This window comes from Dermacentor variabilis, chromosome 1 (genome assembly GCF_050947875.1).
Source record: "Dermacentor variabilis isolate Ectoservices chromosome 1, ASM5094787v1, whole genome shotgun sequence".
NCBI classification, from domain to species: Eukaryota; Metazoa; Arthropoda; class Arachnida; order Ixodida; family Ixodidae; genus Dermacentor; species Dermacentor variabilis.
The window spans coordinates 70,106,392-70,119,736 of NC_134568.1; the positions used below are offsets into that span (position 1 = coordinate 70,106,392).

Consider the following 13,345-nt stretch of genomic DNA (forward strand, 5'->3'; position numbering starts at 1 on the left):
GAGCACCAGTCGTGGTTTAACTTCCTGGATTTCCTTGGCTTTCTCAGCGCAAGGAAGGCTTTTTAGGGTATCACTTGTCACAGCATTTTATCACTTCTATATCACAAAAATGATCTGCTATGTACAGTGCTATCTGTCCACATCACCTTCGTAGTTATTTACACGCTTCTCACTGTCATGGGCATCCTATTCACAAGTTTTATCGCATTCCTGTTCTCTGACGCCATGGGTGACGTATCCAGACTTTGAATGTTCTCGGCTTGCAATCCAACAAATTGAAACCCGAAGTATTTCGTTCACCGTTAGAGACAAAGACGGAACAATGTGTGAAACGCACGTGAAACTGTTATATACACATCTCAATACAGTTCCAAGCATCAACAATAACTGTAGAAACAGCGATAAAATTGCATTGTCGTGTGTTGAAAGCGTCGAAAGAAAGCTATATTTATATTTTGTTATATGGGCCCTGAAACAACTAACAGAGGACAAAGAACAACACTATACCGTGACGTGCTGTCCAGGCGTGCGCTTGTGTGAGATGGCCACGAAACGTATGGAAATAAATAAGGGCACCAATGTTTGTGCGCGATATTAAAAAGAAGTAATAGAGCCAGCAGTTTGCGTCATCTCGCCCCGAGTCTGCACACACCAGCGCGTGCCCCTCCTGCCCTGCCGGTGTCGCGCTCTTCTGGTCAGAAAGCGTACTCGGCCTTGCGGTGGCGCATGCGGATGTGGCACAATAGCAAGAACACGCCGCACGTCATGGCCGCGTAGTGGGTGCCGACAAGCACCAGAAGCACGGTGTAGTGCGGCGGCCCGCCACCAACCATCATGTACGCGAGAGCCAAGCACACAGTGTTCTCGAAGAACGTGGCGCACAGGAAGACCACAGCAGACATGGTGCTGGCTAGCCCTTCGCGGTTCAGGGCGCGGTAGTCGAGCACAAACACAAGCGTGATGAGGCCCAGCGCCAGGTCGCCAAAGAACTTGGCTGCGCTGTAGCGCGTGCGACACACCAGTGACCAGAGCAGGACCACGGGCACATGAGCCAGCGCCAAGGCCAGCACGGCCGGCCCGAAGTAAACAGCCAGCAGCGAGCTGCCGGCGACGATGCGCGCCACCGTTATGAGCAGCCAGGCGGCGAACTTGAGCAGGTAGCCGGTGCCGGTGTCTTCGTCGCACTCCTGCAGCGCGGTAGTGGTGGTGGTGGCGGTCTCGTAGGTGGCGGACCCATCCATAGTCTCTTCGTCGCCGCCTCGGCCGCGCACCACGTACTTGCTGTAGAAGGTGGCCACACAAGCGATCAGTAGCGCGCAGGATAGCACGGATACCATCTGCAGAACGGCTGTCGGTAGAAGAGAAGACAGAGGATAAACACCAGCGTCTCGGCATGCGCAGAAAACGTCTTCTAGACGTTTGCCTTCGCCAACTTAGAATGGAGCAGTGGCGCTTGCTGTGTTACTATCTCTTGAGGAATTGGCACTAGGATACTGCATAGGAACGTATGTGATGCCACATTTAATTTTGTAAGAGAAACAAAGAGGCTGTCATGCTAACTTTATAGTTTTATTTTCCTCATCATGAAAACAACATTAGCTCTAAATTTTAAAATAATATAGCCTGAAAATCCGTATTAACGATTAGTATTAATTTAAGATCTCATTTTTAATTTACAAAATTCCATGTAAATTATTTCCCCTCTTTGCCCACTGCCGCCCGATTCATGATCGACCCTCGTAGGAGGTTGAGCAATACCAATAGGCACCAAACCAAACCGAAGCTGACGTGACTACATCCTCGTACAGCACTGCACCGGGCAAAAAAAGAAAAAAAAGAAATGGTACTGAGATATGTACGAAGGGAGTGAGAGGCATGACTAAAGGGGCTCGGCAACACATCTTATGAAAGGTGTCAAATGTGTATGGTATTTAAAAGGCACCTCATCACGAATATTTTTGAAGAAGCTTTCGAACGTCCCTGCTATTAATGGAGTTATCGGCAATACAATGTTACCGCTGCGTGCCATTCCTCGCTGCCTTCCCCTACTTTGCGTCGTTCCTCTTGCATTCAAAGCTGCATGCCGCGCCCACGCGGAACAATGCCCACCACGCCCTATCCATAATTACAGCGGCTGCAACATTATCGCTTCGAGCTTTTCTATCGGAATGACCTCAAAAATGTGCGACTTGATGCCCATCTCAGAGGCTACGGTATCGGCGCAGTGACATTGTTCTGCGCCGATACTGTTCTGCACTGCCAGATGGTGCCATTACCGAATTGGTGACGACATAGCGAAAGACGAAAGAAAGGAGAACGGCAGGGACGTCCACGAGAACGAAAAATCTAGTTCGGTGAAGAAACATAGAAAGATCAGTAAATATAGAGAGAGACACCGCGGGTCAGCTCAGTATTGCCCTATCTTCGGGATCGGCCACGCATGGAAAGTGCTTAATTACTGCTTCACCTCCGCCGCGGGTCGGCCCGACATTGCACTATCATTGGGATCGGCCCACGCATGGAGAGTGCTTAACTACTGCTTCACCTCCGCCGCGGGTCGGCTCGGTATTGCACTATCTTCGAGATCGGCCCACGCATGGAGAGTGCTTAACTGCTGCTTAAGCTCCGCCGCGGGTCGGCCCGGTATTGTGCTATCATCGGGATCGGCCCACGTATGGGGAGTGCTTAACGCCTGCTTCACCAAGATACGACGCGCGCGACCACGGGCGGCGGTGCAACGTACGCACTTGTTGGCGTACGTTGCACCAACGTACGCCAAAAACGTCCCCCCCCCCCTTTTCCTCCCTTTGCCTCCCCGCTTTCCTCCCTATCGGGCGCGAGATTGAGCCGCCATCATCAGTTCCCCTTGCGACCGGGTGCGAAATAGGCAGTTGCTAGTTGCTGCCGGAGCACAACGCACACTACACGGCCTTTGGAGCGACCGTAGGCGGCGCCTTTGCTCTCCACTTCCTTCGCGAGCGCCAGATTGAGCCGCGATCGCAGGTTTCCCTCGCGTACTTTCACTCCCACATACAACACGCGACTTGCGGCGATGGTGTTATCGCCCCTGCACTTTATACGAAACATCACGGCGGCGGCAAAATGCGCCTGGAGTGTCAATATAATGGTCATCACAACAAAATATGTACAGTACACGTGATTAAATTAAGCAGGGTAGGTGACTCACTGCCACGTTTCAAAGGGAATGCCAATAAACATCATCATCATCATCAAATGTGGTGGAGGAGGGGAGGGGAAGCTGCTACAATCAACAGATGGAGGATGCGCGGGACTGCGCCAAACTCTGGTTTCTCCGCCGTTTCTATAGCAACAGCGCACAGCTGTGATTGGCCGCTATCCCGCACCTCCAACATTCGTTGTGTCGTCTGTTTGACGCATGCCCTGACGCCAATATAACAGGAATAGTTACTGCGGTTCGCGGAGAGATGTTAGCAGACGAAACACATCATTTAATTTTTATTCATTTACTTGCATTATACCTTACAGACTTCATAACGGGAATTTATTAACGGAGATTATATAGAATTGTGCTAGGCACAAGAAACAAAAACAAAGAAAATAAAAGAAATACGAAGACTATGCAAAAAGAAAGAAAGAAAGCTTGAAAATGTGGTTAGGGTGCCATATATACAACAGCAGCAACGACAGTCTATGCGGTCTCGAGCTGTTTCAGAAGACAGTGAAAATGAGGGCATAGGGAAAGGGTGCCTTTTATCACTGTTTTTATCTGAGCGTCGTTCAAGTGGACAAATACTTCGCTTGCTTCTTCTCTCGCAACATTTTTCGTGTCGCCCAGTTCTCTCAACCTTGTGGCGGTTCCATGAAGGCGGAAACATTCTGGATCTTTCTGTATGCAGAAACTGCTCCGGCAAAAGTAAATTTTAACATGCGCTAGAAGAGTTTATGTTGTGGAGCCGCTTGCGCCTCTTCAGCAAAATCGTCGTTGCAAGGGATATTCAAACTATTCTCTTCGCTGAACGGATCCCTGTAGCCTCCAGGCTGCAAATCGTGGGAATCATCTTCTTGAAGGCAAGGCTGAGAATTACAAATACGGCACGTGCCTGAGTAAGGGCACGCATCTACAGAGTCTGCAGTTGTATTTCTGCCTTTCCTCATCGGCCTCTTGCGGTTGCTCGTGGCATTCAGCATCAGTGAGTTGCGCCGGCTTCCCCAGAAAATCGTAAAAACGGCTCCCTTTCGAAGTCGATCAAAAGACTTTCTATTCGCCTAGTAGGACATTCCCTTGTGTTCGCTGGATTGCTCATATAAAATAATGTGCTACTCGAAATGACGCGAACACAATTTTACTTTTGCTTTAAGCAGTCGCTTACTTCTTGGAATTTTCTGTCGCTACCGCTGCAGCTGCTGCTCAGATGGTGCTACGAAGAGAGAAAACGTCACCTGGTCTTTGCCATACCCGAACTTATTATAAGCGGTGCACAAAAAACTAGATCAGTTACTGTTCTGTTGTTCCCTCTAGTCACGCGTGAGTATCAACACACCTTGTTCCGTAGGGCATAATTAAACACACTGCTCTCATAGTAAACAACGCGCCGAACACGAAAAGTACGTAGCACATAACCATCACTTCAGCGCAAACGTTCGGACGTAAAAAAAAAAAAAAAGAACGTGTACTTCTGCTTGTGCCTCTTTGCACAACTTTATTTCTTGTCTGCTTTCTATAAAGACATATATACAAATGCTTTGCATACGTGCAGGAACAGCAGGGGGCGTGTGTTCATTTGCGTTTTTATATTTGTGCGCACATAATTTTGTGTTTGATCGCGGTCAAATTGAGACGACCGAGGGTCCGTATTTCTAACAGACAAGCTCGACACCCGCCGCCCAGCCAGCTCCGCGCTGCTGCCGCCGCGGCCGTTTTCCGCCACTATAGCGCATGCGCACATGAAAGCATACTGTGGAAGTTTCCACGCTCCTCAGCAGGTAGCGCGACGCAAGGAGAGGTACTGTAGAGGTGCTGTAGATGTATTTGTACGGGAAGAACATCGATTCCCAGTGGAGGAAACGAACTAGGAAGCTTACCAGCAAGTATGCGGCCTGTAGGGTGAGCAATTGACGCAGCAACAAAGAACGTCAAGCGGAAAGTCAGAGAGGCTGAAATAATCTCGTGGGTGGCGGCAATGGAAAAGAAACCTGTCATCAGTAAACTACTCAAGAGGAGAAAACGAAATCTCGAAAGAAACAATATATGATAACTCAAAGGGAAGCTCATTACTTTTAGAAGCGAGATCAGGATGCTTTAGAACACGCACCTATAAATCGAGATATAACAAAGAAGAAGAATATGCTTGCTGCGGTAAAGCTAGGGAAACGATGGATCATGTTTTATTAGAATGTGAAGATATCTGCCCAGCGGTCGATTTAGGCACCACTGGCCTCCTTGAAGCCGCTGGGTTCAGCAAGAGCAGTAGGAAAGCAAATACGCCCGCAATAAAGATTAGTAAGAGGCGATCGGAAGGTGGGTGGAAGAAAATTAGGGAAACGACAAAAAACAGAGACGTACAAAACCAAAGTTCACAATAGGGGGTCACAAAATTTGATTATGGGAATTCATCGTGTTTTTTTTTTTAACCTAGGTAGGACATTAGGCAGTATAATAGCAAGAGCTTGGTAGCGCAACCCGCCGCCCCATCCCAAAGGGGACGCTCATAACATCCATCCATCCACTTCGGAACTTGGGGTGCCTCGATGCGCGTGCCCCCCTCCGGCGCGCGCATCGAGGAAGGAGTGGAGGAGGCATGTACGATCGCTAGGACGCGGAGCGTAGGGAGAGAGCAAAGAAGTGAACTAGGCGCTCGGCGTCCGCATTTGACGATTTGCCTCGAGCACAGTATGTTCCTACACCGTGGTCCCGAGCGAATGCATTGCGCGGCGGCGGAGTCGTCGCTCCTATCTTAGCCCGTGCACTGGGCTCAGTGGCCATGTGGCGTCCTGCTGCTGAGCACGAGGTGGCGGGTTTTATTCTAAGTCGCACTGCGATGGGAGTGCAATGAAAAAAAAAAAACTGTGGCGAATGTATAGGTAATCAAAACGTTGGCCACCTGGCGCAACCTGTAGGTATTGTTGGCCTAGCAATAGTTTGCCATGGCTTGCAAATGGCGCCAGAGAGCCCGAAGAAGCAAATGAAACAGCAAGACGATTGCAAGGCGCGCTAACAACTGGAAGTTTGCTTGTTCATTGGCGCAGAATAAATAATGACTTATCAGTTATAAAGTGAAGATTTGAACCTAAGGCCGTGCTACCAGTGCTACCGTAAGGTAGCACCGGAAGAGCTGATAATTTAGTCGATCACACAATGCGGCTGCTCTTTTCAGAAATACCGTGCCTTCACGTCATTTAAATTACACCGACATTACTGTTGCACAGCTAGCGCATGCCCAGCTGTCACGCGGAAGCATTCTTTCTCCTCTCTACAGCGGCGTCCCAGCGCCTTCACATATCGTCAAATCTCATCCGGTTGAAAAAAAAGTAGACTCTCTGGCATTGCACATCTAAGCATCTAGCCGCTTTTTTCCCGGATTTCTCTCCTCAACGTTTCCACTGAATGATAAGCGCGAAGTGTCTGCGAGACGCGATAACACTGAGCGCACCTTTATGCCCGCGCTTAACTACCTAATGCCGCTCCCACCAGCTGCTGCAGCACTTCCCGCACAGGTAACGAGGTGCGCGAGTGCGAAAAGACGTTATTGGGATCTTAACTGCCTAATTACTTAATGCAAGCAATAAAGATGCGTATTCTTGGCAGCATGCAGACTGATAACCGGTTCTTTTGAGATCAACACAACCCTGACCATAAAAGCAAGAGCCTTTCGAACACTTACATGTCCTGACGTGGGCCGAGTGTAGGCATGATATATATTAGTTTTACTGACTGAAAAAAGTCGCAGTCGCAGCGCGATCTGTCTCGCACCATCTGCGCTTGCTTGGGCACGCGGGCGCGAGCTTGCGCACTTCGGCAAGCGTACGTGTAGTCTGACCTTTGTAGCTTCTGTTCAAAAAGGCGTCACCCCTAACGGTGGGTCTTCGAGCTGTATCTTGCGTTTCTCTTCCGAGTGTTTGCGGCCTCCCAGCACGCAAACTGTATGACCCGCTTATCATTCCTGGCTCTTTCTTATTGTTTTCCAGTTTTCTGAGGCAGTACTTTAGTTCTTGAACGCCAATATGACAATTAAAGTCAGAGAAAAAAAAATGCACCGACCTTTGTAACGCCTCACCTTGCGTTAGAAAGCGAAGCCGCATGTCGCAAGCCATTACTATATGAACGTGCTGGTTGTTAAGAGGCGATAGCGGTGTCACTTTATATGCTTGCGACTAGCTAATGTCGCTGACACTGTTATTATAGTGAGATAAGGGATGTCCCTGCGCAGCTTAGAGGCTGGTTGGCTATCTCGTTGTCAATTAGGAGTCCCACTTAAGAGGACGGCCACCATTGGGCTGTAGGGTAACGCAGCCAGTGCTGAAAGAAGCCCAAGTGGCATTGCCCGGCAGAGCTTCGTGTTCTGTTTAGACATTCATTTTTTCTGTTGCTGTTTTAACCTGCATATAGAATGAGCAAAGTGGCAGAAGCAGGCCTGCCCAGACTAATGCACCATTTCTTGCTGCAATCAATTCGCTGTTGCAAGTTAGCAGTTGCCACTACCAAAAATATGGGCAACTTTAACTTACATGGCACATTAAGAAATCAGTGGCCGTCTGTTGAAAACGCCATCTAGGATAGCGGTCTTAAACTAACATCGAACATCACCGATGGCACAGCCCCACAGTCTGGCTGCACTGACATTAAAAAAAAAAGATAAAAGAATTGAATTGCGGGGTTTCACGTGCCAAAACCACGATCTGATTATGAAGAACGCCGTAGTGGGGGCTGCTGATTAATTTTGACCACCTTGGTTTCCTTAACGTTCACCCAATGCAAGGTAGGCAGGCGTTTTTGCAATTCGATCCCTATTGAAATGCGGCCGCCGCGGTGGGGATTTAATATTTTGTTGTAAGCGCAAGCTGAACGACAGGGACAACAGAAAGACACATTTGACACACACACAGCGCTGCATGTGTGTCAAATTGCCTTTCTGCTGTCCCTGTCGTTCAGCTTGAGCTACAACAAATTGAAGATGCCACACCAACAAGCCCCTATAGCTACCCTCATCGGGATTTGATCGCCCGACATCGTGCTTAGCAGTGCAAAAAGGAGAGAAGCATATATCCATACACTCAGTATGGGTGCACAGCCGTGTACAAGGTCTCAGCGGGCAGCGTGTTTCGTAACCTTGGTATACAACGGATACGGATGGCAAATAAGGAACGAAAGTGATCTGAATTACGTTGTTAAAGGAGACAAGTAAGCGAGTCATATCAAAATCATTACGCTAATACTTTCGCACCTGCAGATGAACTTATTTTTGCGAGGTGAAACTTTACAACTTGGCAGTTCAAAAACCGAAACGTAAACATTCACTTTTCCCCCCCTCTGTTTGATGCAAAACGTTCAACGAACCGAGTGAACTTCAAGTAGTGCTCGAACGATAATACCACCTCTTCTAGACAGCTGCGGGTGTTCTATCGGAGGCAACGTATATGCGGTGTACTCGAGTAAAGGGGAGCCGTAATGACGGGTTTCCTCATCGTGCATTCTGAAACGCTTCGATAAGAATGTTGTAACACGGGGACAATTGCGACAACCTAAGGGTAAACAGACTTGAGTTAGACATACCGCAAAGATACGACAGAAGATCCCGCCATTCATTTCTGCATTCGTCCTTTCCACATCTACCTCGGTGTCTCGTCCCTAGCGCAGTTTAGTTCACAAAAAAATGTACCAACTAGCCTCCCAACCACACTCTCCTCGAGTTCATTTCTCCGTCTCGTACTACAGTTCCTTACTCTAATGTAGCCTATACGAAAGTCAGTCCAACTATACTATCTCGAATGAACACAGATGAGCAGACCCGCAAAAGTCAACATCCAGCGCCACCGGAATAGGGAGAGCCAGATGCAGATGCCGTTGAGGATCGAACCGAAGCCACAGCTACCATGTGCCAAGTTGAAGTCGGACGCATTGACCACTGACCCATGGCCCAAGTTTTTTTTTATTTCGCAATATTTATTACAGATAGCAATTATGTGTGTGTAGGAATCCGATGTAGGACTGCTGCCTTATGGTGGCCATGTCCCAGAAGAGGAAATCGAAGCAATGGATGGGGGAAAAAATATACACTATGCAGATACTGTTCGCCCTTGCCGAAAACTGCGAGGCAACGATGAACAATTGATTACAGTGAAAGCTAGAAAGGAGGAAAAAGGTAAACAACTGACCGAAAGTGGATACTAGTCTGGTTGATAGTCATTTTGGCGGTCGTGTGTATCTTCCAGGTGCATAATCATCAGACTGAAACGTGCATCCGACAGAAATGAACCGATGGCGTCACCCGTGTGTAGAGCGCGAGAAGGGCGGCTGCCGGGGCGCTCAGGAGCCAACCAGCGACGTCTAATGGTAGCTGCTGGGCCCAAATGTGCCCAGCAGCTGCCGTTAGATGTCGCTGGCTGTCTTTCCAAGCACACTTGAAGTCACATGGCACCTCGCACGCAGCAAATTTTCCAATTATTTAATGAGGTAATTACCTGTGTGCTTTACTTACGTATTAAATAGGCTTGAACTGCTCATTGATATATCAATAACCGGCTGTTGTCACTGAATGCAGTATTTCTAGGCCCACAACACCCTGATACGATCTGGGTGATCGTTGACAATTGTCAACGATCACCCAGCTCGTAGAAACAGTCCACGAGTTAGCAAAAGCAATCAACGATAAACATCAGGTAGATGCAATTTGTCTTGATATGTCGAAAGCATTCGATCGGGTCCCACACATATAACTTATAAGGAAACTAAAGAATTTTGGAATTAATAGTACTATTGTCGCTTGGATGAAATCGTATCTTAAACATAGAACGCAGTATGTGGAAATCAACAATGCGAAATCCGGCATTCTCAGTGTTTCATCAGGTGTTCCCCAGGGCTCCGTGCTCGGTCCCGTCTTATTTCTGTGTTATATCAACGATATTGCAGAGACAGTTTCCTCAGGTGTTAAGGTTCGGTTATTCGCAGACGACTGCCTGCTTTACTCACATATAACATCCAAAGAAGATCAAATTACCTTAAGCTCGGCATTAAGTAGTATCCATGACTGGTGCTCAAAATGGAAAATGAAAATAAATCACAGCAAAACGTCATTTATAAGAATAACAAACAAAATAAAAGATATTCTTCCATTTGAATACGAAATTGAAGGACACAAATTACAGAAAGTAAGCTACTTCAAGTATCTAGGCATAACGATAAGCGAAAATTTAAATTGGGATAGGCACATTCATAACTTATGTAGTGCAGCCGAGAGAAAAATGTGGACTTTACGCCGGAAACTAGGGAAGGCAACCACGACAGCGAAACTAACCGCCTATTTGACACTTGTAAGACCAACTTTGGAATATGGCTGTATCGTGTGGGACCCCTACACAAAAAACCAGATAGCAAGGATTGAAAAAGTACAAAGAAGGGCAGCTAGATTTATTCTGTCTAGATATAAGTCCACGGATTCAGTCTCGGGGATGTTGTCAGAACTTAAATTACCCCAACTGCTAGAGCGGCGAAGAGTTGCTAGACTTAAGTTCCTCTATCTTTTGCGGTGTAACTTCTTTAACATAAACACCGGACTGTACATAACGAAGCGCTCAGCCCGAACATTAAGAAACAGCCACAACGAACAACTTACAACTCTCCAAGCTCGGATCAACACATTCAAATATTCATTCTTCCCACGAACAATTGAAGAATGGAACTCATTGCCACAGCACATAACACAAACAGACTCTGTCAGTTTGTTTGAAAAATCAATACACCTTTACCTTGACCTACCAAATTAACCACGACAGCTCGTTTGTAGCGAATCTCACCTATTTGGAAATATGATTGTTGCTGTGTGTGCTTCTCCTACCGCATTTGTATTTTGTTGTGAACCGCAGGTTGTGCGCACTAAATTTATATTGTATTTGCGTGTCTGCAAGGCTGTGATTGCCAATGCATTTACTGCATTTGCAACAAATATTTTCCACCCTGTAACGGCCCAAAAATGGGCTAACAGTATTAATAAATGAAATGAAATGAAATGATATTAGCATGTTTTGTTGTACTCGCTTCCAGCGAGAGATTCGTATCTAAATAAAAGTTTTAATACAGACTTCCTCAATATTTGATCGTGAGAAAGAACTAATGAATGGGAGAATACGCGCCCATAGTGCGCTATTATATATAAAAAAGAAGAAAGAGAAAAGAAAGTTAACGAACTTAAAGGAACCAGCGATAAGGGTCCTGAGAATTTTACAAGCAACCCAGCGAAACCAACAAGCCCATATTCGCAGAAATTGACACTCTTGTCCGAAGAGTAAAAAAAGAAAAAAAAGAAGAAAAAAAAAAGTTGCCGTGACCAGGATTCGAACCTGGGTTATTGCGGCCACAACGCAAGGTACTAACCACTATACGATCACGGCCACCACGCAGGACGGTCTGGACGAAGAAAACTCAGTGATAAGTGTCAATATAATTGCTATCGCCATAAAATTTAAGCAGTTCGACGCAACTACATAATGTGAAACACGCTTGTTTTGATAGAATATGGTTGTTATGAATCATATAAGCGCCCTGAAGCGAATGGTTACTGCTTTTGCGACATATCTATGAACTCGGTACACATGCTAAGCGGCACTGGCTATGTGCGTCGGTAGATATCCGTAGTCGAAGGGAGCGGATTGTGCGTCTCTAGAGCGTTCTGGGAGCAACTAGAGCAGAGCATTCAGTACATTAGAGTATTTTTTTTTTTTTGCATTTCACTCCCATCTAAATGCGGCCGCTCTGGTCAGCAGTCGAACCGGCGACTTTGTGCTTAGCAGCGCAACGCTATAGCCACTCTAAAGCAACTCGGCCGGTGGCGATTTCTTGCGCATTTATGTCCGTTTGTTCAAGTTATCCGCATGGACAGGCCAAATTGTCCTGTACGCTCGATGCAATTAAAAAAAGAAAACACTTCGTATATAGCCGTAGACATTGCACCACTATAACAAGGAACACTAAATCTGCTTTCTAACAGTCATTCCTGCTAATGTGCAAGTCATCCGTTACTTCTATTTGACGTAAACATCGTGTTGAAAAATCCCACTCATGAAGTTTTTTTTCAAGGCAGGAGCAAGCATAATCAGCCGCTCTAAGCGGAAACGTGGCGTCCCCATTTCGCATAGTGATGCACGTAGGACGGCACATTCCATAAGAGCGAGCGTTGGCGCACTTCGTACACGGACTCTCATGCACCATATATCTGGCACGCACGCTACAGCGCGTGCTAATAAATAATTCAGCGTCAACGAAGGACAGATGTCGGTAACAATATTGAACGTTGTGTCGATCGGCGACATTCACGTGACTCAAAGAAAACACCTGTGTACCCTGACATTCATGTAAGGCATTACAAATGTGTCATTGTTCATGTTTAGGTCATGCCTAGGTTGCGCAAGGGTCTAATATGAGTACTTCAGAGAGCAGGTGACTGCGCCGCGCTCGGCACAGTTTCTGTCGGCTTTCATTCCGTGCCTGGGAACCTCCTCGCCACGCCGAAGAAACGAGGTGGTAGGGCGGCGAGACGCGGGGTCCTCGCCTTGTTTACTGAAGGTAAACAGGAAGTGCAGCATAGCCCTCACCGCACGGCGCGCTAGAAACCGTGAACGAGATGAATAAAGCGCTCCTTCTTGGAGCAGGGCAATGGATTACAGCTATCTCAATGTTGCGCCGAACAGCCGGCATTTTTGACAACGTATTGTACTATGAAAAAAGAAACCAGAAAAGACCAGAACTGTAAGGGCATGCCATGGACGTTTTATACGTTTTTCTACCGGTGCGTGACCTACATCGCAGTATAACTCGAACAGCCGTGGTGGCTTAGTGGCTGTGGCGCTCTACGGCTGATCTCGAGGTCGATTCCCGAATGCGGCGTCCGCATTCCCATAAGCCCTCATAAAATAGGCTCGTGTACAGTGCCTTCACGGGCACACGTTAAGTAACCCCAGATAGTCTTTCATGACCCGTGTGTGATTTTCATATGTTCAAGCACGTGATTTATCTTAACTACAGCTACCTATTAGCTCTCGGTTTCCGAGCGCAGCATGTGAGCCCGGAACACGGTGACGCATGTCATCCAGGAGGCAAAATTTAGAGTAAGGAGTAGAATAAAGAAACGGCACAGGGAAGAATGGCCAGGCG

At 47.2% G+C, this 13,345-nt stretch overlaps 1 protein-coding gene and 1 non-coding gene across 2 annotated transcripts in view; both read right to left on the reverse strand.

Annotated features, from left to right (window-relative positions):
• Positions 1-607: 607 nt before the first annotated feature.
• The window catches only part of LOC142579130 (uncharacterized), a 46,150-nt gene continuing 33,412 nt past the window's right edge, over positions 608-13,345 (reverse strand). Inside the window, exon 3 of the mRNA XM_075689036.1 lies at positions 608-1,348. Within this exon, the coding sequence (XP_075545151.1) occupies positions 696-1,348 (653 nt within the window). The 3' untranslated portion in view covers positions 608-695. The remainder of the gene's footprint in view (positions 1,349-13,345) is intronic.
• TRNAH-GUG (transfer RNA histidin (anticodon GUG)) lies at positions 11,515-11,586 on the reverse strand. The gene has a single exon. It is a non-coding gene; the product is annotated as a tRNA-His (tRNA).